The sequence below is a fragment of the Pithys albifrons genome, chromosome 22, assembly GCF_047495875.1.
Source record: "Pithys albifrons albifrons isolate INPA30051 chromosome 22, PitAlb_v1, whole genome shotgun sequence".
In the NCBI taxonomy this organism is placed as follows: Eukaryota; Metazoa; Chordata; class Aves; order Passeriformes; family Thamnophilidae; genus Pithys; species Pithys albifrons.
This window is the reverse complement of record NC_092479.1, coordinates 7,068,492-7,092,510: the sequence shown is the minus strand read 5'-3', so window position 1 is coordinate 7,092,510 and position 24,019 is coordinate 7,068,492. Positions and strand designations below refer to the sequence as shown.

General features: G+C 55.5%; 1 protein-coding gene across 4 annotated transcripts in view; it reads left to right on the top strand.

Moving 5' to 3' along the window:
• The window catches only part of AGRN (agrin), a 108,721-nt gene that overhangs the window by 34,355 nt on the left and 50,347 nt on the right, over positions 1-24,019 (top strand). For 2 of the 4 annotated variants that reach the window (XM_071575454.1, XM_071575453.1), the window contains exons 3-4: positions 7,509-7,529; positions 17,470-17,517. In XM_071575454.1, the coding sequence (XP_071431555.1) occupies positions 7,509-7,529; positions 17,470-17,517 (69 nt within the window). Of the gene's footprint in view, positions 1-7,508; positions 7,530-15,338; positions 15,853-17,469; positions 17,518-24,019 lie in introns of those variants that run through there. The other 2 variants (XM_071575455.1, XM_071575456.1) reach the window with 2 other exon arrangements.

The following is a 24,019-nucleotide window of genomic DNA, read 5'->3' as shown; positions in this document are numbered from 1 at the left end:
CATCCCCTGGGACCATGTGCTCAGACTTGGCAGCAGTGAGCATGAACTAAGGACTGGCAGGACAGGGGGCTGGCTGCCTGCCTGCCTCAGGAGCTTGCTCTGTGCCCTGGGGTGGAGGGATCCCTCTTGCTCCTGCCCACATGAGCCCTGCTGACATGCAGCTTGCCCTTGGTGGGCACTGTGACCTCCTGCTTTGAGTGCAGAGCATCTTTATTTTCCACCATATCAGTGCTGCATCCTTGGCTCTCTCTGCTCGTGGAGGGGGATGCTCTGCATTCTGCATCTGTGCCCAAGGGCCTCGCTGGCTGCTCAGCCCTTCCTGGAACAGGGATGGCCTCTCTGGTGCTCCTGGACCGCCTTCTTCCCCTCTGGCTCAGCCCAGGGCATCTGTCTGCGTTGCTGTTTCGGCTGCCCAGCAGGCTGATGCCTTGCCTCCCTCTGAGGGTGCCCCACTGGTGCAGAGGGGCTCTGTAGCACAAACAGGGCTTTTATTCCCTGCTGCTGGGAGCTGCCAGGCCTGGCTCCCTTCCCAGAGAGCGGCGCTGGGGCCGAACATAAGCAGCTATTGTCTGAGCCCTGGAGGCTGCGATCTGAGCGCTGCAGAGAGGGGATCCTGCCTGCTGGAGGGACTGGAGAAAGGAGCCCAAGGAATACTGAGATTTGCAGGCCCTCAATTATGCTCCTCTCACCAAAAATAATGCGGGTTCGACTCCTCCTTTGACATTGGAATTGCTCTCCCCCCGGGCTGGGGGGGCTGTTACAGGCAGTTTGTGTCTAGCAGAGACTGAGTCCTTTGTCTTCAGGGCTGGAGAGGAAATGGGGGGAGAGTGGTCTTACTGTAAGGCTCTGCTCCTGGGAGGGTACCCCAGCTGGGACTGGGGGTCCCTCGTGCTGCCCTGGTGTAGGGAATGACACTTGGGACAGGGATATGCTCAGGGCACAGCTTGTCCATCTCTGGTGAGGTGACAAAGTGACATGATGCTGGTGGTGTGGGTGGCAGGTGTCACCCTGTCCTGTCCAGCCTTGTATCCTCATAGTTCTTCTTCCAGAGCTATGCATGGAGTGTGGTTCTGGTGGGGGTTTGGAACTCAGGGGGCTGCTTCCCAGGATTGTCTGTCTCAGTGGGGTCACCAAGCAGACCCCTCAGCGTGGAATGTGGGTCTGGTGGCAGCTCAGCCCCCTGGGAGAGGAGGATGAAACCAGCAGTGGGGGGACAGCAGGATGGCCCAGCTGGGTCTGCTTCCCTCTCCTTCCCTCGGTGGGGTCAAAAGTGAGGGCTGGTGAGGTGCAGGAAGGCAGAGTTGTGAAGACAGTTGGTGTAAGTTAGGAGTTCTGTCTGTGATTTTATTTGAAGAAGTTGGTGTTCAGCACAAGGGCAAAGGGATGATTTAGTAAAGTGAAGAGGTGGGAAGTTGTCACTTGATGTGGGAAACTTGGACAGCACGAAAAATAGTGGCTCTTGATGCCACAGAGACTTAGAGGGGTCATGGTTCACATCAATCCCTGAGGCAGCTCGTGGGCATCCTGCCTTGGTTTGGGTCTCCTTGTTCTGGGCCACAGCTCTGCAGTTCTCTGCAAGCACCTGATTCACCTGATCTGTGTGTCTGGCTTTGATTCACCTGGATCCAGCCTTGTAATCCAAGGAAAACCACTCCACAGGTAGAATACAAGCAGGGATGGCTGGATAAGGGAAGCTGGGAGCCCTTGCCAGATCCTCTCATCAGCCTGGAGTTGTGGGGAAGGAGCTCCTGGAGCATCTCAAGCCTGTTTTCCCCCTTCTGAAAGCAGGGAGGGTGCAAGGGAGCTAATTGTGAGGCTGTGTCACGACTCACTCGGGCGTGATAAGCTCAGGAAAGGGAGTTTTAGGCTGAGTTTTTCCAGCCTAATCCTCCGGAGTGGTGCTCAGCAGCACGATGCCTGCAGCCAGCCTCGTCTGAGTAAACCTCCCTGCCTTCAATCAAAACGTTTGTGTAGCAAACACTCTGCCCTGTGGGTTTTTTCCTCCCCCCACCACCAGCCCGTCCTGGTACCCAACCCACGGCAGCTTCTTAAGAGTTCGTTTGGTGGTGGCAGAGAGGGGAAACCTCAAATCCTTGCAAAGCAATTACTGCTAATGAGACACTTCCTACACATCTGGTTTCAATTCTGGCAGTGTTTTGGGGACTGTTCTTCAGAGCTTGGGAATGGAGGGAGGTGGGGAAATCCCTGCTTCCTCCTCTCCTTCCAGCAGCACCCTCTTCCCGAGGTGGCAGTGGGGATGCTCCTGAGTTCCCATCTCATTGTCCAGATCTAAACAACTAACACCCCAAATTGCAGCTCTCCCGAGAGGCTGAATTATTGGATGCAGTTGGACGCTGATGGCCTGCCAATTGATTGATGTGTTTTTGAGAGCTGGTGTAATGTGGTTAATTAGTGTGTCATTTACAAGAACAGGGATGGATGCTCCGGAATTAAGGAAAAAATCCTGAATTAATTGCCAGCTGCGAAGAAAAGGGGAGAAATTCTTGGATTTCGTTTGTGGAGGCATTTAATATTAAATTGTTGGAAGCTGTCCTTGGCTGTCCTGAGTTCTTCCAGCCCCTTGTCTCATTTGCTGGATGCTGAAGTTGCAGCAGAACATCCCATTCCTGCAGGGCTGGCTCCCTCCTGGCACTGCCTGCCTGCTGTGGCTGGGAAGCAGGTGCTGGAGCACCCCTGGCTTTCAGTGGGACCTTGGTACCCACATCCGTAGCTCTTCCCAAAATCCCATGCTGGTTTTGGGTGGTTTAGCTAAACCCTCACAGGGCTCCATGTCCAGTTTCTGTCTGTTCAGATCAGGTCTCTCTTGGAATGCAGATCCACATGGATCCTGGGCCCCTCTGGCTGCTGCTTTTGGCAGCAAATGCCTTGTTATCTCGGGACAGAGCGTGGCCTTGGAGCAGGATGCAGAGAAACAGTAGGGAGGGTCAGGGAGAGAGGGATTCAGGAAGTCTGTGTTGCTTTTGTGCACTGAGCAGCGGGAAGGTGGCGTGGGAACCCTTGGCTTGTTTCCTTGGGATTGAGACAGTCCAACCTGGACTCCCTGGCAGGCTTATCAGGAATGTTGGTGTGAGGGCAAAGGAAACACTGCACTGTTGGGTTCCTGGGATCCATCAGGGATCCCTCCTGTGGCTCTACAGGCACTCCAGCTTCTCTTGGGTTTGGAGCTCAGGCTGCTGCTTCCCAGAATTTTCTGTCCCAGTGTGATCACCCAGCACTGCCATCTGAGAAGGGGTGCAGGTGAACAATATCCATCCCCTGTCCTCTTCCCTGGAATGCAGCAGGTTCCCCTTTGCAGAAAGACTTGTAGAGGAGCCCCTTGCCCTGGGATTCACCCCGTGTTTCATTGTCAACTGTCCTTCTGCAAAGCCTCTTTTCAGAGCCTCCTCTGCAGTTTGGGATCTCCAGGCAGGGTTTTGCCAGGGCACAGCTTGCCTGGGTGAGCTTTGACCCGTGTGGTGGCAGGGAGGTGATGTGGGATCCGTGTTGGTGAGTGACTCAGGATCGGAGCCGTTGGTTCTGCCCGTGCAGCTGCTGTGTGGGGTGACTTGTCCAAATCACATGTGGTTTCCCAGAAGTGCCACTTCTCCTGCCACAGTGGCTCAGCCTCTGGCAGGAAGGAGTAAGTCCAAAGGCATGTCCTGGGTGCCTCAGAAGGGAAGGGAAGGGTTTCTTTGTTCCTGGCTGGCATCCCCAGGCATGGCACCAGCCTCCTGCTCTGCATCACTTCTCTGAACAGCTCAGGCTCATTCCCCTGCTCCAAGTGTGTTTCTGTCCAGAAAAACTTTCCACAGTCAAGTGCCTGACCTTGGAAAAGAGCCACCTGTTCTCCTTTTGGGTTTTGTTTTATTTAATATATAGTAAAATAAACTTCTTTTCCCCTTCTTGATGTTAACAGCTGCTTCACTGAGGCGCAGCTCCATGAAGGGAAAATCAAAGCCCAGGGAAGTTTGCTGGAGTTGAAAGGGGGGTCAGGCCCAGGGGCTGCTCAGCTCAATTGCACTTTTGTTCTAAAAATGAGAGGAAGAACATGTGCACCCTGCTGGAATGGTGGGATCTCCAAAGGAAGAGGGAGCAGGACCTGTGGGGTGGAAGGGACTTGTTTGGGAAGGGGCTGGAGCATCCATCCAGCTGGAGCAGCGCTGTGTGGGTGGAGGTTGCTGAGCACAAGAGTGGTCTGGAGTCTCTGTGAGTCACTGTTGGCTTGTGGCTCCTCAGGGTCAAGTGTCCAGTCTGGCTGTGGGTGCGTCTCAAGGCCCTTAACCCTCCTGGGATTCTCTTCCCCACCCATAATTGAGAGCCAGCAGCACTCACAGGGGACACTGACCCCTTTCTCCACCTACCCCTCATCCCATGTGCTCCTCCCTGTTCTCTAACCCAGGCAGCAGGCTGGGATTTTGCCCTGGAGTAGCACTCCAGTTTCATCCTGGTGCTACATTCCTATTCCCTGAATCTGCCAGCCCTGTGGGGGTCTTGGCCAGGCAACTTCATCTCTCTATCACTGTCTCCACTTCATCTTCTCTTTGTCACTGTCTCGCTGCTCCTGGTTTTCCCCTGTTTCTGAGAAGCAGCTGCTGTTGCTGGAACATCAGGATCTGGATTCTGCATGTGAAAGCTGCAGTTGGTGTGAGCAGGCAGTGCCACTTCATTACCCAGCACAAAGCCCTGGCTGACCCTGAGGGTCTCCACAGCCCCCTCCTGCAGGGTTACCTTAAAGGGAAGGTACACTTTGGGAATGCTGCTGAGCTTTGGCTCATGGGAAAGGAGTTTTCCTCGTGTTTCCAGCTGTTCTGTGTGTGCTGTGTCCCTCTGCCAGTTTCTCACTCGCTGGCCTTGGGCATGTCACTTGTCCTGGGTATGTCACTTTGGTGCATGTTAGGACGTGTGGTCTGGGAGTGCCTTGCAGGGGTATAGAGGAATGATGTGGTGCCGTGCCAGGGTGGCTCTCTGGGGTGCCAGGACTTGTGCCAGCAGCTGGGGGACCCGCCTGCTGTGAGAGAGCCTCTGCATGTGAGGTAATGATGTGTGACCGAGTGTGGGGTGGCAGCCCCTGGCTCTCTGCCACGATGCCTGAGGTGACCAGGCTGAGCTGGGAGAGCTGCCCACACCCACACAGGGGACCTGAGACCTCCCCTGCCCAATGGGAATGTCCCCCAAAATACTCAGCACTCTCCTGTACTCTGTTCCCTCCAGGGACTACTTGTCTCCCACACTGGCGTTCCCATCCTTCCCCCTGGCAAGGGCAGAGGGAGAGAGGGAAGGGAGTGCTGGAGTCCTGCAGCCAGACACAAACATTTCATCTGCACCAGGGCTGGTCACAGGGACTTGGCTTTCATTTCTGTTTTTCTTCCTCTTTTTATAAATTAAAATCCCAAAATAACTGTGCTGCTCTGGGATATTTTTAAGCTGTTTTTTGCCCCCTCTCTTCCTTTCTTCCCTCCATCTCCCAACAGGTTACAGCAGAGAGAGCTCCCTGTTGCCAGAGGAGAAGGCAGCACGTCACTTCCTTGGCACGGGGCCGTCCCCAGCCCTCAATGCTCACTTTGTTTTTCCCCCTCACAGTCTCCATGAGCTGTCAAGGCTCTTCACAGTGTCACATTACCCACATCCCACAGCTCATTGTGAGCTGCTGCTAACGTGGCACGCAGAGCACAGGGGGGCCTCTGCACCCCTCAGCCAGGGTGCTGGGCTGCTGGGTGTTCCAGCTGCATCCCTGCCTGCCTCCTCCACCTCTGCTTCCTCTGCTGTGTGTCCCAGCACACCCCCTTTCCCTGGGAAGTCACCCCAGCTCTGTCTCTTGCATCCCACCCGTCTGGCCACGCTCCCCTGGGGCTTTGTCTGTCCTCTCTGAGCAGCATCCAGCCTGGGAAAAGCGCAGGAGAAGCACCACATATTCCAAATTCCACCTGTTTGCAACTGTGTAGTGGCTGTTGTGTGATCCTGTGAGCAGGCAGAGCAGTCTGGGCAGAGAGAGCGACTCTCAGGAGCTGTAGTGATAGGACAAGGAGGAGTGGGTTCAAACTGAAAGAGGGGAAATTCAGGTTCAATATATGGAAGAATTTCTTCTTTGTGAGGGTGGGGAGGCCCTGCCACAGGTTGCTCAGAGAAGCTGTGGCTGCTCCATGCCTGGAGTGTCCAAGGCCAGATTGGACAGGGCTTGGAGCAACCTGGGACAGTGGATGGTGTCCCTACCCATGGCAGAGGGATTGGAATGAGGTGATCTTTAAGGTCTCAAACCATTCTGTGATTCTATGAATAGAAGAGAAGGGTTAAGAGTTGGATTTCACACTGGGAGATCCCCATGTCCTGGTGGGATGAGGACCTGGCTGTGTGACAGCTCCTATTTCCATAGGCATCTGGAATGAATGCCATAATGGTTACAGGGCTTCCCTCCTGCCATAGGTTACTTGCAGATAAATAATCTGTGCCCAGCAGTGACTATTAAAATGCTCAGCTGCTTAACCCATAACCTCCCCTTTCATCACGTCTGCTGGGAGCCTTGTTTCATCTGCTGGGGACTTTGTTTCATCTGGTGCTCTGGTTTCCTCAACTTAAAAGTCATTCCAGCCCAGGTGATGCATTTGGGCAGCAGGGATTGAGCTGTGATGGGAAAGGATGTGCCCCATGGGTTGAATGGGAAACACCCAGTCCTTGGGAGCCTTTGCTGGGAAGCTGTGAAGAGCTCCAGGCTTAGCTCCTGAACTCTTCCAAACCTGTTGGGTTTCAGAAAATCATCTCTTGACATGACAATCCCTGAAATTCCACAGCTGATGCAAGTTCTGAGCCTTTGGCCGTGCTTGTGACATTCTCCTGGGTCTTGTGAGCCATCCTTGTAAGGGAAGAGTGTTTGCTCCTCATGGATCCAATCCACTGAGGATCAAATCCAGCAGGCTTGTGTTGTGTGGCTGATAGTCAGCAGGCAGTGCTGAGGTGTTCCTGGTGGGGTTTGTGTTGTCCTTTGTACATATTCTGGTTCTGTTTCTCCCTTGTTCTGCTGTGCAGGATTTGGGCTGTTGTAGTGTGGGAACCACCAGTAATATCAGGATCCTGCCATTTTCTGGCTCTCTGCAGATTTGGGAGCTCATTGTGATGTTAAAACATGTTTAGATCAATTTGCTTAGAAGGTCCTGGGCCACCTCTTGGGTCCTGCCACATGTGGAAAAAGTGCCCATGTCTTCTACATGGGAGCTGTTGGTTTTCTCCTGCTTCTTCCATGTGAGGTGTTGGATTGCTGGGCCAGGGATAAAGAATTCCTCCCCAGGATGCAGGTACCAGCAACCCAGCCATGATCTTCTGGGGTGATTTGGGAGCTAATGCCTGATGCTGCCTGGAAGGGGCTGGAAGACATGGATGGAAGTGCCCCAGGTGGTGTTGATAGTGGAGCACTGGTGGAGGGGGCTTGGGGAGGAGGAAGGCTTTGGGTCAGCTGCCTGTTTTCTTGCTTCTAACTGTTTTGTTCTCTCCTTTTTCTCCTCCCCTGCTTTCTAAAGAACATAGGAAGCTTCTTGCTGGTAAGTGGTGGTGTGTCATGCAAAAAATAATCCCATTTTTTCCATCCACCATCAGACTCGTTGGTTAGTCCGTGTCATCCTTCCATCCACCCAGGATGTGCTGGAGCAATAGGGACCTTCTGGAGGTGGGTACAGCACACCCATCCCCGTGGCCTCTTGGCTGCAGGGTGTGTGCTCTCCTCCAAGGGAGCTATTGCTTTTAGATCACAGTTTGAAGAGCTCCTTCCCTTCTGCCTCCACCTGGCCCAGCCTGCTCCTGTCCGGGCTCATTTTGTTACTGGCCTCACACACAGCAAGTGGCAGCTGCTGTGACATGAAGCCTCTGGAGTGCTGTGGGTGTGAAACTGTGATCTAAGGACACCTCACCTAGTGCTTGACTCATCTCCAACTCCATCCTCAGCCTCTCACCTTCACCAGTGTCTTGGGGAGGGTGGGGAGAGCACTTCAAGCTCTCACGGAGGGTAAAATAAACATGCTGGGCTGCTGACCTGGCCTGGGGGGTTTGTGGCATGTGCTGCCTTGATGGAATGAAGGAAGGAGGGCAGAGCCAGCAGGTCCAGGGGCAGAGGATGTGTGTGTCCTCATCCTGGCTGGGCTGTGACGCTGCAGGTGTGGGGCAAACACACCACAGACAATTCATTCCTCTGGGCATGTTCTGGCAAAAGTGAGTGAAGTTGTGATAGGACAAGGGGTGATGGTTTTAAACTGAAGGAGGGTGGATTTAGACTAGATATAAGGAAGATGTTTTTCCACCTACTAGATATAAGTTTAGACTAGATATAAGAAAGATATTTTCACAAGGAGGGTGGTAAGACACTGGCACAGGTTGCCCAGATAATCTGTAGCTGCTTCATCCTTGGAAGTGGCCAAGGCCAGGTTGGATGGGGCTCAGAGCAACCTGGGACAGTGGAAGGTGTCCCTGCACCAGTTTTGATTTGGAGGCTTCTCTGTTCTCCTCAAGACCTTTAGGTTCACTGCTGGCCCACATTTTTAGTTGGATCAGCAGGTTTTTGGGGTGATGGAGGGTGGTTTGGAGCTATGACAGCCCAGCTACCCTTGCTCAGGGCATTGTGCTGCCTGTGCCAAGCCTTTTGAGCCGAGGAGAAGGGAGTCACATCATGAGTGCCCCAGCTGTGACTGGGGAGCTGATTTAAAGCTGTTGCTGCTGCATTTCCTCCCTGCTCTGTGCCCCTCGTTCTGTATAATCCATAGACTCTGCTGTGCAGGTCCGGAGGGCTTCTCTTGGGAACGTGCCCTCCTGCAGCGGTGCTGGAGAGGGAACAGAGGCACATAAAACTTTCATTGAAAGCCACACGCTCCTGCCTGGAGCCCAGGAGGAGCAGAAGGAAGCTATCCAAGCCAACAGCATCCCCTGCCGGCTGATGCTTCCCGGGTTTGAGATGGAGAGATGAAATCCCACCTGTTTCCTGATGGGAGAGTGTTCTGCTGCTGCTCCACTCCTTCAGTGTGGCCTGGAGGGGAGGAATTGAGGTGTTTTCTTGAGGTACCTCTGCTTTGTACTCTGCATGTGCCTGGTTCTCTCTGACATGTTGTGTTTTCTTTGCTGGTGTGATTTTAAGACTCTCCATGAGGTTACTGGCAGTGCCCTCACTCCATCCAGTGCTGCTTTTCCCAGTCTGAGCCATTCCCCACCCCACTGCTGAAGGATGCTACTCCTTGTCTGGAAACTCTCTGGTGGCAGCTGTTTTCCTGGTGGGAAGGTATCCACAGTGCTAATTTTAGCCTGCTGGGTGTTTGCTCCAGAGATGTGCCATAGTTTTGTTTCATCATTGTTTTCCACTGCATTTTTTTCCTGTTTCCACCTCCCCACGTTGTCATGTCCCTGAGGAACTCTGCAGTTCCAGCAGATCCTCACGGCCCCCTCACAGATGAACAAGTTGACATCATTTTGCAGAGCAACTGGTGTGTTTTTGGGAGAGGGTTGGCAGAAGTGATATCTTACAGCTCATTCAACTCAAATCAGCACACAGAGAGGCTGAAGGCTTGTACCAGTCACTCCCAGCATCTCCAGTACACAGGAAAGGCTCTTTCTCTGGTGGAGGAAGTTGCTGTGTAAGGGAAAGAAGAGCCACAGGATGGTGTGAGTTCAGGGCAGGTTGAAGTGTTTGAAAGGTCTGTTTGGTCATCAAACTTCCTCTTCATCCTCGTGTGGCTCTGACATCGTTCCCTCTGTGTGGGTCAGTGCAGGTGCTGTGGGCAGCCCATCCCCGTGTCAGTGCAGGTGCTGTGGGCAGCCCATCGCTCTGCTCTGCTCTCTGTGGAGTTTCTTGCCTCTCGGATGAGTTCCTTGCAGCAGGAGTGGCTGGGGAAGGGCAGCAGGTGGCAGTGTGAGCCTGCAGGAGGAGTCGGGAATGCAGCCCAGGGCAGCCCGGGCTGTGCAGCCGCAGGGCTGGGGTCAACCTCGGAGGGGCTTTGCTCCCAAGCATTGCCCTGGTTTGCCTCTCTCCAGCCTGGGTGCTGTTCCCAGTGCCCTGGCAGCACAGGGAGTGATGTGGTTTTCCTTGGAGCCTTGGAGGAGGGAGGCAGTGGCTGCTGAAGGCGTGAAATCCCTGACTCGGTGCCTTGGTCTGGAAAATCATCTTGGGCTGTGGGTTCCAGCCTGGCTGACGTGTTTGGAGCAGGGAGAGGGGGTTCCAGGGGAGCCCAGCAGTCCGTGTGAGCAGTTCCCAGGGCAGTGGTTTGGCTTTGTGGAGGGAGGCAGAGGTGACAGGGATGTGCAGAGTCCTTGGGCTCTTCCGTGGAACAGCAGGAGCTCTGTGACAGCACTGAGATGCTTCACCTCCCTTGGGTTGCCTTTGCTTTGCTGTGTGTCCCCTTCTGGGCATCAGCCCTGTCCTTCCAGACACCAAGTTCTGTGTGCAAACTTTGTTATAATTTTTACAAGGGGAGAGGCAAAGACATCATGACCCCCATCATGTCATACAGGTGGCTGGGTGGGAGAGAATCACAGAATATTCTGAAAGGACCCCACAAGGGTCATCGGTGGCCCCTGCAGGGATTGAACCCACAACCTTGGCACTGTTGGCACCAGGCACTCAGAGACTGAGCTAATCTCAGGTCAAGGGTGGGCTTTGTTGGGTGCTCATGGGGAGACACCTGCTAAGGGAGGGGCAGCAGGAGCACAGGCAGTGGTGTGCAGGCCACCAGCTTGGAGAAGGGCCTGCTGTGCTGGGAGAGGGTGACCTGTAGTCTCTGGGCACACACATGTGGACCATCCCATGCCCAGGCATCCCTAAGCTCATCTGGGAGATGCTGTGTGGTCCAGTGTCACCTGCAGAAGGGGTTTGTTTGAGGACAAAGTTATTAAGTGGTGAACCACTCCCTCTTCAGAAGAGGTGACTCTTACCCAGCACTGCCTGGCATGGCTGTTTATTAGGAATGGTGTGAATTAACATCCCTTTCCATGCCAGCCTCCCAGCCAGGCCACCCCAGCCCTGGATCCCACACCCGTTCCCTCATCTCCCATTGATAGGCTTTAAAAGCTCTTTATTTCCAAGTGCTGCTCAGCGGGAGTCAAGCTGGGTCCTGCCAAGTGTTAAATGAAATAATTAAAATCCCCACTTTCTCCCCCTCCTGCTCCTTTCTCCGTAATGCTGGTAATTAGCCTGTAAAACTGCAGGAGGGGTTGGGGAAGGGAGAATGTGCAAACGCCTTCTGCAGGCTCCCTCCTCCTCCTCCTCCTCTTCATCCTTCCCAGAGGAAGCACAAAATGTCTCTCCAGGCATTGGGTGCTGTCAGATAAATCCCAATTACCTCCCTGCCAAACAGGATTAGTGAGAAGGGAGCCAGGTGGGGAGTCAGCCTGGCAACAGCAGGAGCTGGGGGTTTCTACATGGGATTGACTGGCAGTTGTCAGTCAGTTCCCAAAGTAGCTCTGATTTTGGGTGTTTCAAGGCTTGTATGTGGCATCTGGGAGGCAGAAATGGGAAGGTGAAGGAAAACTAAGCTGTGTCTCCTGCTGGTGTTATCCCTCCCAAAGGAACTGGTGGTTGGAGAGCACGGGGTCCCACGAGATGCCTGTGAGCCCCCCAGTCTGAGGTGAGTGCAGGGATGCAGGGCAGTGTGTGAGGGTTCTGCTGCTGTCTCCTGCCAGCTCCATGCTTCAGAAACAAGAGGATGAACCCAGCATCCTGCCCCACTGCTCTCAGCCAGCTGCACCCAGCCCCTTCTGCCCGTCTGCTGCGTTTTTGGCACCAGCCACGACATCCTCGCTGTGAAAGCCCAGAAATAAACCCATTAACGGCACCAGCTTTAAACTGCCTGGTGACCACACAGAGCCCTTAATGCATTGAACACTTTCATTTAGAAAACTGGGCAGGGGGGGTTATGGATTAGCTCAAACATAATGTTTTCTTGCCTGGAGTAGAGGAACAGCAGCTGTGTGTGAGTGTTAAATTGGCTGGTTGTCCCTCGTCCCTCCTCCTTCTTTTCTGGAGGATGTGGTGACTTCTGCCTCTTGCACCCTGCTGGGATGGCCATCCTCTGAACACCTGCAGCCTCAGCCAGGCTGGTCCCAGTCCTGAGGAGGAGGAGGAAAGGGAGAAAGGCTGTTGGTGCAGTGTTCTCAGAGTGGGGATGATGATGAGCCTTGGTGTGGTGAGGGATGAAGGATGAATCCCTTCTGGGCTATTCCATACCAGTATGGACAGAGACAGTGGTGGTGGTACTGGGGTGGCAAAGCTACCTGGGGTTCCTGGGCTCACTGGCTACTTGGAAGCAAAGGTGGGGTTTATGTGTTCTTTCAGCTCTCCAGGTCTTGCTGGATTTTCCTGCCTGGTCCTTCATGTCTGTAAAACATGACTGAAGTGTAAAGGGAAGAGCTGAATGTGTGTGGTGGGCACAGTTGGCAGATGGAGCAGGTGGGATTTGGGGTGTCTGTGCATCCTGCCACTGGCACCAAAGGGTTTGGTGAGGATGTGGCAGCTGTGCAGGGTGTCTGCATTCAGCCAGCTCTGTCAGTCACAGGTAGAGATGACATCCCACATGGATGGACCAGCCAAGGGTGATGTCTCCCCAGTGCAAATGGCTCTTCTGATTATAAAGTCTCATCCGAAAGACTTGGAAGGAGCACAGGCACAAGTGTTTGTCTTTCCCAAGAGGATGATGAGCCAGTCTGTCCATGCTGGAGTTTGAACCTGCCTCCCTCAGGACACAAAGGCTGTTCAGATCCCAGACAGGGCTGCCCCTAAAAGTGGCCCCCAAATGGCTGGAGGGGACAGAACCCTCGCAGACCTGGGAAGAAAGGGAGGACTGTGCTGTGGCTGATTTGCATGTGAAAACATGCACGCAGGAGGATGCAAATGCCCCCGCTTTCCTTTGGGGAATTTTTCAAAGCCAAGCCTTTGGCCTTAGTCTGCCGTGTGCTGGGGAGCCCTGCCCAGGGAGGGAAAGGACGTGGAGCAGACCAGGAGGCAAAAGGGGTGCTGCTGGACCAGGTGTCCTGGTGAAGCCACTGGGCAGGAGTTTGGCACCTGTGTCCCAGGACAGAGTGGAAGGATGCAGGGCCAGGCCAAACTGGCCACACAGTGACCAAGTGGAGGAGAGGACCAGGGCACTCTGCTGATTGCTTTTTGGGAAGATCTTGGCTTCTTGAGTGATGCTCCAGAAGTTCCTGAGGGGCTGTGTGGGTGTTTGATGATTTTTTCTTGCTTTGTACATGACACAGCCCCTCTACAGCACCTGAGGGACAGGGGAGGCCACAAAAGCCCTCCTGTCACAGGGCTTGGATGATAAAGTAGCCTTTGGAATGACAAGGCTGTGTAGTCAGCCCAGATTGTGTTCAGGTGGCTCTGTGACCAGAGGACCTTCCTCTTGCTGTTTTTTTGTAGTCTCCAAAGCTGCTGACTTCCTCCATGGTGAGGAAATGCTCAGCCTTGTTTGTTAAGGACTTTAGTGGCTTAGAAATGAGATGGGTGGTCGTGATGCCCTCAAATGTGGGGTACCAAGGGCAGGGAAATGGCTTGCTGGGTGTTGTGTGTTTTGCCAGGAATGCTGTCTCACCAAAGTCTCCACCTGAGTGGAGAGCAGGTATGGAGTGGAGGTCCTGGGAACCTGGACTTGTCATGTGGGCACCAGATATTCCTGCCTTGGGTCTGTTCAGGGCTCTCCCCCTGTGGTTGGAACTTCACTCTAGCAGACTCTTGGCCCTGACCTCCCTCTGGCTTTCAGCCCGGCTGTCCTCGTGGCACCTTTCCCATCCTTGCTGGCAGCATCCTGCCTAAGGAAAGCAGGAGAAGGGCAGCAGTGCTCAGGTAGAGATCAGCGCGAGGTGTATCTGTGTCCTGAAAACCTCTTCTCTCCCCTCCCGGCTCCCTGGCAGTGCCATCACGGACCATGGCACGCGGTGAGGTCCCTGCAGCTGTTTGTGGGGTGGCTGCCTCCGGTCCCTGCAGGCAGGTCTGCCCCTCTCCCTCCACAACAGATGTCCTAAAAAATAGTAACCGGGGCTTCTCCTGCTCCTTCTGCTGTCCCTGGGGGTCTCTCCGGGTGGGCGATGCTGGTGGGGAGGTGGGAGGAGTTTCTCCGCCTCTCAACATCTCGAGTGGGCGGACGGGGTAGGGCGGGGAGATGGGCTCTCACTCGCTCCCACCCTCCCAAGCCTTCCACCCCCTCCCAGCCGGGGCTCACCCCGGAGGGGCAACCGGGAGAGGAGGGACCCGTCGGGGCGGAGTCCCGTCCCGCCGCCCTGCCCTGCGCAGCCCACGCGTGTGTCCCGGGGGAGCGGGGACCGCGCGACCCCCGCCACCCCCGCCGCCTCCTGCTCTTTGTCTGGCCGCGCCCCTGCGCCCCCGCTCCCCTTTGTTGGCCGCCGAGCTCTCCGAGGGGCTCGGTGTGTCCCCCCGCTCCTTGCCGGGGTCGAGCCGAGGGGCGGGCGGAGGGAGGGAGGGGGGACACGGGCGGGGAAGCTCCGGGGCGTGGGGCGGGCGCTCCGGGTTCGCTCCGTTGTCTTGATGCTGCGCGGCCCTTTCCCCGCGCGTGGGGCGGGCGGAGACCGCCGGGATTAGGGATCCATCCACCCGTTTCACCCACCCACCCACCCACCCGCCCAGGCAGCTCCCATCGCTCCCCCTCGCCGCTCCCATGCCGGGCTCCACGCGGAGCGGGAATCTCTCCGGGAAGGACTGGCATGTCCCAGCGGCGTGAGCCGAGGAGCCGGCCCCCGCCGGGGAGGGTGCCCGTGCCGAGGACGCCGAGCCGGGCTGTGGCCCCTTCCTGCTCGCCGGAGGGGTGGGAAGGTGCCGAAGAGCTGGCGGTGGGCTCGGCTGAGCACCGGCTTCCCGGGAGGAGAGCGCAGCGGAGCGGGGATGGATGTGCCGCGGCTGTGAAGGGAGCCTTGGCGTGGGAAAGGGAGTGTCTGCCTTCGGCTGGAGCGTGGGACAACTGAGGAGCACCTCGGGCTCCTGCTGCCGGAATCTTGGGCTGCTGCTCCCGGAATCTTGGGCTGCCCTCGGCTACGAGAACCTGCGGACAGTCGGAGGCTGCAGAACGTGAGGAGCGCCTATCCCGGAGGAGTGTGCACACCAGGGGAAGCTCAGTGTTTCTGGAGCAAGGATCTGAGAGCTGAGAGGCAGCTGCCGGGGTGCTCAGACCCCCTTCCATCCCTTCCGAGAGGATACGGATTTTCCAGACGCTGCGAGCCTGAGAGGGGTCCCGTGCTGCCAGCCCTGGCGCTGTCCCTGTCCCAGCCCTGCTCCCGGGAGCCAGCGCGTGTTGCTGCCATTCCCATACCAGTAGCAGCTTGTCCCCGTCCCGGTGGGCTTGGCCGCGCAACTTGAGCTCTCTCAGCGCTGCGATTGTTGTTTGCTCTCTGCGGGCAGGTGTGGATTGACACCGTCCGGGCTGGGAGAGGGATCGCTGAGCGCAGGAACGGCGCAAGTCCCTCCGAAGCGGGCTCGGACCTGCGCCCAGGTTGTACCTCTGGCATGGCAGGTGTGGGGACAAACTCTTGCACCTGAAGGTGCCCCCCAGCCCGCCCTGCCCTCCTGCGAGCCGAGATGGGAACCTCTGGGAAAACTTAGGTTGTGGGGCTGCTGAAGACGACTGGGGAAGGGGGGAAGAGGGATCCATGTGAGCTCTGTGGCAGCTGTGCCGTGGATGGATGGATGGACGGTGGGCTGAGCGTGGTGGCCGAGCATGACAGCGTGCCAGTACCCCATGGCGCCGGGGGCCCTGGAGCGGGACCGGCTGTACCAGCACAAGGTCTCCCTGGTGGTGCGTTACTTCATGATCCCGTGCAACATCTGCCTCATCCTCCTGGCCACATCCACGCTGGGATTTGCTGTGCTGCTCTTCCTCAATAACTGTAGGTGTCCCTGGGCATGCGGGAAGGCAAGGGAGGGAGGGGCAGGGGTCAGGTCAGCCGGTGTGCCAGGGCTCCTGGCGCTGCCAGCTGGGCTTCTCCCGGGAGCTCATCGCTTGCCTGCTGCTGCCTGGGGAGGATCCAGGGATGTGACAGCTCCACAGCTCTGCCCCACTTTTCCCTGACATGATGTTGGCCCAGAACGATGGAGCAGAGCTGTGGAGGTGGGTGTGCGTGGGCTCAGCCCAGCTCCCGCTGTGCACGGTGCTCTCAGCTGTGCCAGCACCCGCTGTGTCCTGTGTCCCATCCCCAAAATACTGTGTCCTCATGTGCTGCTTGAGGTCTGAGCATGGGGGATGCAGTCAGTCCGTTTGGGAGGTGAGGATCTCAGCAGGGCTGATAGGAGGTGAGGGGCAAAAGTGGGCTCTGGGGAGTCCTGCCCTGACCAAGGATTTCTGCTGCTTCCTTGTTTCAAGCAAACTGCTGGACCTTGGAGCCCTGTTGCTGGATATGGGTGGGAATGTGTCTCCCAGGCTGCGTGCTCTCTTGTTCTGAGGAATCAACAAAGGCTTGGGGCAAGATGGGGGAGTTTTCCCTGAGGTTAGACTGTTAATCTGATCCCTGGTAAGGCTGAGTAGATCCCTCATTTGGGCGTGGATACATCCACATGTTGCTGCTGTGCTCTGTTACCTCATCCTTGCACAGGTGCTCATCTTTCCCTGGGCACAGCCTGTGGAGGAGTATTCCGTCATGCAGTGGTGTCTTTGACCTCCTTGTTGCTGGGAAGTGCCAAACACCTGCTGTGAGAAAAACCTTTAGAGGGCAGGCAAATCCTCCAGCCTGGCTTTGGGATGCACTGCTTCCCCTGGTGGGGAGTGTGCTTGGGAAAAAGCTGTGTAAAACTATAAAACACATGGATGCATTTAAAAAGACTGGCAGGAGCAAGGCCCAGGTGACAGAGCCTGGCCTGGCTTTGCTGCCCTGGACTTATCTCTTCACAGAGAGCAGAGCCCAGTGTGATGCTGGTTTTAGGGTGTTTCCCATTTAGGATGTGCCTGAGGAGAATCATTCTCACAGCCCTGTTTAATCAGGCATTCCCCAAACGTACAGGGCTGGCAGGTGGCAAGGCTGTGCCCACCTTGCTCTGGGATCTACAATCATGTCTGTGGGAGAGTTCACCTTCTGCTGTCCCAGGCTACCCCTTTTCCCCACTTTTTGGGGGCTGCAGCATTCCCCAGTGCTGTCCTGTTCAACCCAAATGGCCTGATGAGTCCATGCCCAGGTGTGTGTGAGGTGATACACAGCAGGATTGGCATCACAACCCGCACGAGATGGCCCAGAACAGGCTGAGACAAGCCCCAGCCCTGCCAGGCATGGAGGGCTGCTCCCAGATCCCACGCCAGAGATGCTCCATCGATACACGTGGGAATGCTTTGGCTCCTGGATCGTGTTCTGGCTGCTCCCTTCTTGCTCAGGACCTCCCGGGTGTTCTGGGAGTGAAGGACACACTGAAGGCGTGAAATGCTGGTCCAAAAGCTGTGGACAGAGGTCTGGAGGGAGGAGGAGGAGGGAGCATCCAAAGGGACCTGCTGACAGCCCCCTGTTTTTGTTTCTTTGCAGACAAGCCCAACAGTTACTTCACTCAGACGCCGCCGACGCCGCGAGATGGTGAGTACAACTCGCTGCTGGAGCTCAGCCCTGTGCTTGGGATGCACTTGAGAGCAGATTGAGCCTCTCCTGCTTCCTGCAGCTGCTGGGGGAGCAGCAGCTCCTGACCCACTGATCTAGTTTTGCAGCTGCCTGGCTGCTCTCTGTGCCCAGTTCTGCATCACGCCCTTGCCCCTGCCAAGGGGTGCAGGATCATCCCTCTGGGGTGGGGAGGGAGGGCAGAGAGAGGATCCAGGAGCATCCCTCCAGGGTGAGGAGAGAGACCAAAGCAATGTCCCCTGTTGCTCCCTGGAGGCACAGCAGCCCCTTCTCTGCAGAGGATTTCCTGGGTGGCTGTGGTTGAAGTGGGGAAGGGCTGGAAAGGGTCCTGCCCTGACAGAGCAGGTGGGACTGCACCTGCTTTTCCTCTGGACTTGCATTTTCTCTGGGCCTGTGGTCTTTGCCTAATGGGTTGTCTCTCCCCTCTGGGTTCTGTCATCTCATAAGCAACCTACTCACCAGGACCTCACATCTTTGCTCTGTGCTTGCTAAAACCTTCTGGTTTCAGAGACCTGGAGGAACTTTGTTTTCTCTTATCAGTCAGTAGCTATAAAGGCTGTTGGATGCAGGCAAGCCCAGGCTAAGGTAATATTATCACAGGAGCTTTGTTTTCTCAGAAAATCAGGCTTAAAATGCCCTGCCTTTCCTGGCAGGCTCTTCAGCCACCTTCCCCAGGCTCCCCAGCTTCACGTGCTGAGATAAGAACCCAGCAGAAAACAGCAGCCAATTAATAACCTGTTTGTTTCTTTTTCTTGCCTTCCCTGGTGGGGGTGGGGAAGGGGGCGGGGGAGAAACGGATGCTGGATAAAATGTGATTAATCTATAATTGGACCCGAGGAGAGATCTAAAGCAAAAATAAAAACGTACGTAGGTGTAACTCCTAGCTCAGGGCTCCAAAATATTAACAGCCCAGCCCATCCAGATGACATACTCCAAAAGATCCCTGGTCCCCACAGGAGGTGGAAAACTACCACTTTTGGGAGGCAGCCAAATGAGGCACTCCCCTTGCAAGTCTCATATGCTGCAAATGCCTTGTGTGGTCTTGGAGAGGTGTTTTTGGGCAAAGGAGAGCAGAGGGCATGAGAAGAAGGTCCCTCTTGGGGTGAAGGGCTGGTTCCTCCTGTTTATGCTGTGCTGAAGGGACTGGCTGTGACTGGGCTGGATTGGAGATGTGGCTCTGGTCCTGTGCATGGTTTGCTGCCTTGAAGGGGTTGTGCTTGTAAAATGCCAGGATCTGGCTGAGGACCACAGATCTCCTGTCCTAAGTTTGCTCTCAGGGTGAGACAAGGTGTTGTGGGCCATGGCTCTCCCATCCTTGGCATGGACTCAGGGAGGCTTTGGTGGGACAAGGTGTTGTGTTAGCAAGAACTGTGCCTGGCTGGCTGACTGACTGGGCTGTTTGGGGAGCCACTGAGCCCTTCTCCCCCAGCCAGCTGCATCTGAGAGGGATGGGCAGGACCATCTTCCTTTCCCTTGTGGTTGGTGTGAGAGAGGCACCAGGTGAGGATGAGGTGGGTCTTGGCAGGCAGTGAGTGCTCTGGGATGGACTGTCCCCAGCAAAAAAGTGGCAGTGCCACCATCAAGCTCATTAGGGCCCCTTGATTTCTTCTTCTGCACTCCTTGATTGTCACCTCTCCATCTTCTGGGCCAGACCTTCACCTTCTCTCTGGTGAGCAGTGGGTCACCTGCCTGCCCCATGAGCCAGCAGGTCTGTGCCAGCTGAAGATGCACAGCTTGGGATTTCTGTCTGGAAACCTCTTCTGGGAGGCCTGTTGTGCTCCTTTCCCCTTCCTAACAGTGCTGCAAAGCTGAACAGAATCATTGTCTGTCCTGGCAAAGTCAGAGCTCAGTTTTTGTGTGAAGGAAGTGACTTCTACACCTTGGGCATTTCTTCTGTCAAGTACCTGTTGCAGGCACGGTGCTCCAGTGATGCTGGAGGTGACAGACTTTGCCAGCCAGCTGGGAGGTGTCTCTAATTAGCATTAGCTGTGCCATGGGATATTAGGATTAGATTCTTCACCCTGGGCACTGAAACAGGCTCCCCAGGGCAGTGGTCACAGCCCCAAGGCTACCAGAGCTCAAGGAGTGTTTGGACAACCCTCAGTTACATGGTGGGATTGTTGGGGTGTCTGTGCAGGGTCAGGAATTGTACTCCATGATCCTTGTGGGTCCCTTCCAACTTGGGATATTCTATGTATGATTCTAAGATTTGTGTGCTATTTACCTCTCTCCTTTTTCATCCAATTTCTACCCTAGAAAACTCGTCAGCCACACATTGATTTATAGAGTTGTCTCTGCTTCGTTTGGAAACAAGGCCATTAGTGCCATTAACTCGTTGCTTTCTCCCAAATCTCCTGTGCCTCTGGCATTGCTGTGCCTGGGCAGGGGATTATTAGGCTCGATAGAGTCTTAAGGCCTGGCTGGCTCCACTGCAGCGCTCCATGAAGGCTGTGCCTTGTCCCCAGCTGAGGGACTGGCCTAAGGCGTCCAAGCTGGATAATTCCTCTCCTTTCTCACTGATGGAGCTGGGGAAGCATCTGCACAGGGAGCGGCAGAGGGGGCGGATGTTGGCTCAGCTGCCACCCCCCAGGGCAGGAGGAGGGGGCTGGCAGGTGTGGGCAGGGGGCAGGCAGGGTGGGCTGTGCCTTCCTGCATCCCCTGGGGGGGGAAAGAAACAGTGGGGGAGGATTTGGAGGGTTCCTCCTCCCCTCTCCTTGTTCCTGCAGCGCCTGTGAGGAGCGGTTTGGTTTCTGTTTGTTTGTAGCATCCCTCGGTGGGGTGGTGTTTGGGAGGAGGATTGCTGTGGCTGTGGGCTCTGAGGAGGGCAGGGAGAACAATAAACCCTCTCTGAGCCCTGGTGGGAGCTGGGCTGGCTGCTCAGGAGGGTCTATAGGATGAGGTGCCAGGCTCTTGGGGTCAGATGCTTGTTATCCTTCTCTTGCTGCCACCCTTGTCCCCTGGGTGCTGTGGGAGGCCCTCACAGCTGGGTTCTTGTTAGTGAGGTCCCCTTGGAGCAGGATGGCACAGCCAGCAGCACGTGGCTCCAGAGCCAAGAGGAGCAAGTGGGATGCAAAGCCAGGCAGGGCAGTTCTGGCTCAGGCTGAGCCTGCACACACCCCCCACTCCCCGTCCTGCTGCCAGGGAAAGAGCTGCCTTGGGTTTAGATTTCATGAAAGGTGCTTCCCTCCCCTTGCCTGCCATGCCCTCCCCATCCCTGGAGGTGTTCAAGTCCAGGCTGACCTGGTCTAGTGGAAGATGTTCCCACCCATGGCAGGGTGTGGAACGAGATGATCTTTAAGGTTCCTTCCAACCCAAACCATTCCATGATTCCCTGTGTGCTGCCTGCTGTGCAGCCCCAGTGTTAAACCTTGCACTGCATCAGTGCTGGGAGGGCTGGGGCTGGCCCACACCTCAGGACACATTTGTGCTGTCCATAACCTGCTCCCACTGCCAAAAACACAGGGAGAAAATACAGGGAAACAACCTTGGGCCTTTGGTTTCTCAGTTTTGCCCACCTGGGCAGCTCTGTGCCTGCTCAGGGGGGTGGGAAGGGAGCCTTGGCTGCCCTGGGAAGAGGCATGAAAACAGAACTTAAAGTAAAGCACAGGCTCTTCAGCTTCATTCCCTTTGTGCGTGGTGGTGTTGGAATATCCTGCTGGCTTTGGCTGCTACTCCCAGCCTGTTTCTCTTGTGCTGTGAGCCAATATAAGACTTGGATGCCACAAAATGAATTTGTAGTGCTGGCTTTGTGGTGGGGCTGATCTCAGTTAGTGCAATGGGAAGGTGCAGCAGGTCTGGCTTTTTTTGGCTGCCCACAGGTGCATTTTGCAGCCCCTCATGTTTACTGACCCCCCCCATGCTCTCTGCCTTTTGTATCCCCTGCTTTTCCCATCCCCTGCTCTCTCCCACATGTGCAGGAGCATAGTGGGGAGAAGGAAAGGGTTTGCATCCCCTGCCCAAACACCTCTCATGGCACCAGGGCTGCCCATCCTGAGGGGCACAAGCAGATCCCCAACCATTCCTGCCTCCAACACGGTGGGTGTTTGGGTTCCTGCCCCTCTGGCTGTGCCAGCTGGTGGGTGGCAGGGGTGGCGTTGAGCGAGGAGGGATTCGGAGCATCAGAGCATGGCAGGGAGTCTGTCACACATCACAGAACAGAAAAAATCACTCCCTCTCTGCACAAGGTGAAATTTTTGTACCTGGCTGCTCATTTTGTGAGCAGCTGCTCACTTTTAATTACACGGTGCCTACTCCTCCTGTAAGGCCTCGCTGCAGCACAGCCCGAACATCATCCTGTTGTGCAGGGAGGTGATGCAGGGTGTTCCCCTTCCAGGATCCTGGGCAATCCATGTTTCCATGGCCCCCCAGGGGTGTCCAGCAGTGAACTCACCATGGATATGTCACACTTTTAGCTGCCCTTTCTCTTTTTCTCCCTCATGCTCACTTCCTACAGCAGCAAGGCTGCAGATCAGGAGCCAGGAGTGGGGGCTGCCTGTGGAGCCTCATCCCCATTCACTCATCCCTTATCCCAGCCTGCCTTTCCCTGCTTGGATTTGCATCCTGAGCACCACAGCACAGTGGGGCTCCAGCCAAACAGCTCAGAGTGCTTTGGGGTTGCTCTGGAGGGAGGAGAGATGCTAAACATAGCTCTTCAAAAGCAGAGTGGGAGATAAGGTATAGCAGTTATTAGACACCACTTTTGATCTCTTGAGAGCATTTTCTTCTCCTTTTACAGTGGGGTTTGAGCTTTCTCTTGGGGATCAGTTTATGCACTTTCATGTTACGTGGTTTAAGTGTGAGAGGAGGAATAGATGGGAGAGCTGCTGAGATGTGCCTGTTTTTCCCTGGATCAGGTCCTTGCTACGATCCCAAAGCTTGCCTCACTCTCCCAGGATTATTCTTCTGGGATGCAGTTGCTCTGTTTAATACTTTGTACGAAGTGCAGAGGGGGAGAAAGGACAAAGTCACAAAGCTGGCTGAGGCACCCAGGGGACAAGCAAGCTCCTTGCAGAGCGCTGGCAGCCTGAGAAAGGTTGGCCAAGGACAGTGAGGTGGCTTTGCCGAGCGCTGGTGTTGGACCTGCTGCAGCTGGGGAGGAGCTGTGGCTCCCCTCAGGCATCCAGGGGCTGCTGCAGCCCCCCTTCCCTCTCCAAGATCTCCAGTCTGCCCAGATTGTAAACACTGTTTTGCACAGTGTGGCCTCCTCAGGCAGGTGGGAGCAGGTTAAAACCTCCCAGGTATTTTTAACTTGCCCTCACCCCCCTCCTTCTGTGGGCTCTGCTTGGGCTCCATCTGGGCAGGTCCCTGCCCTTGGCTCGTGCTTTGTGGTGAGTTTTGTGGGTCTGTGTGTGTTGGGTGTGCAGGGAGGGCAGCAGGACCTGCAGCTCAGGCTGGCTGCTGGTTCCTATCCCATGTGGAGTGTGTATCCAAACTGTTCCTCTGCCCAGTGGGGGCTGATGAATCCTGCAGTGACTGGGAGCCGTGACAGTCTGCCCTGAGCTGCTCTCACAGGGGCTCCTGACAGAGTAATGAGAGTCTTTTAAGATGATGTTTGATTTGCCAGAGTGAATTTGGTGGTTTAGACTCCAGAACACGGGGATGCTTCCAACTCCTCCCTGTCCCACCCTGCCTTGCCACCCCAGCACTGCCTTCCCTGTGCTCACTCCCATCTCCCTGCATCCTGCACATGAATTTGCTTTCAGATCCTCCAACTGATCAACTTTTTTCCTTGCTGCCCACCCCTCCTGACTCCCAATTATAGACTGTCTAGTCAGTTTTCCTCCTGCTCCTCCTTTGTCTGCCGTGGACTGTGTGGGGACGAGATGCAGCGATGACTGTTCTGATCACAGGGTGTGTTTTGGATGTGGTGGCTTTCAGTTGAGAGGCTCCCAAACTGGGTGGTGGATGCCCACCATCCTCTCAGTTTCTTAAGGACCTTCCATCTTTGGAACCTGGAAAACTGTAGGTGGTTTTGGGGACTTATTCCAGAGAGGTTCTTGAAGCTTTGCCACTGCAGTGTAGCTCAGTGCTGTGGCTAAACTGGAGATGAGAAAGGACAGTGACCTGTTGGAGTGAGTTCAGAGGAGGCCACCAAATTGATTAGAGGAATGGAGCACCTCTCCTTGAGGAAAGGCTGAGAGAATCGGGATTGTTCAGCCTGGAAAAGAGAAGACTCCGGAGTGACCTAAGTGGGGCCTTCCACTACCTGAAGGGAGCTGACAAGAAAGGTGGAAAGAGACAATTTATAAGAGCCTGGAGTGACAGGACAAGGGGGAATGGCTTCACACTGCCAGAGGGCAGGGTTAGATTGGATATTAGGAAGAAATTCTCCCCTGTGAGGGTGGTGAGGCCCTGGCACAGGTTGCTCAGAGAAGCTGTGACTGCCCCATCCCTTGAAGTGTCCAAAGCCAGGCTGGACAGGGCTTGGAGCAACCTGGGCTGGTGGAAGGTGTCCCTGCCCATG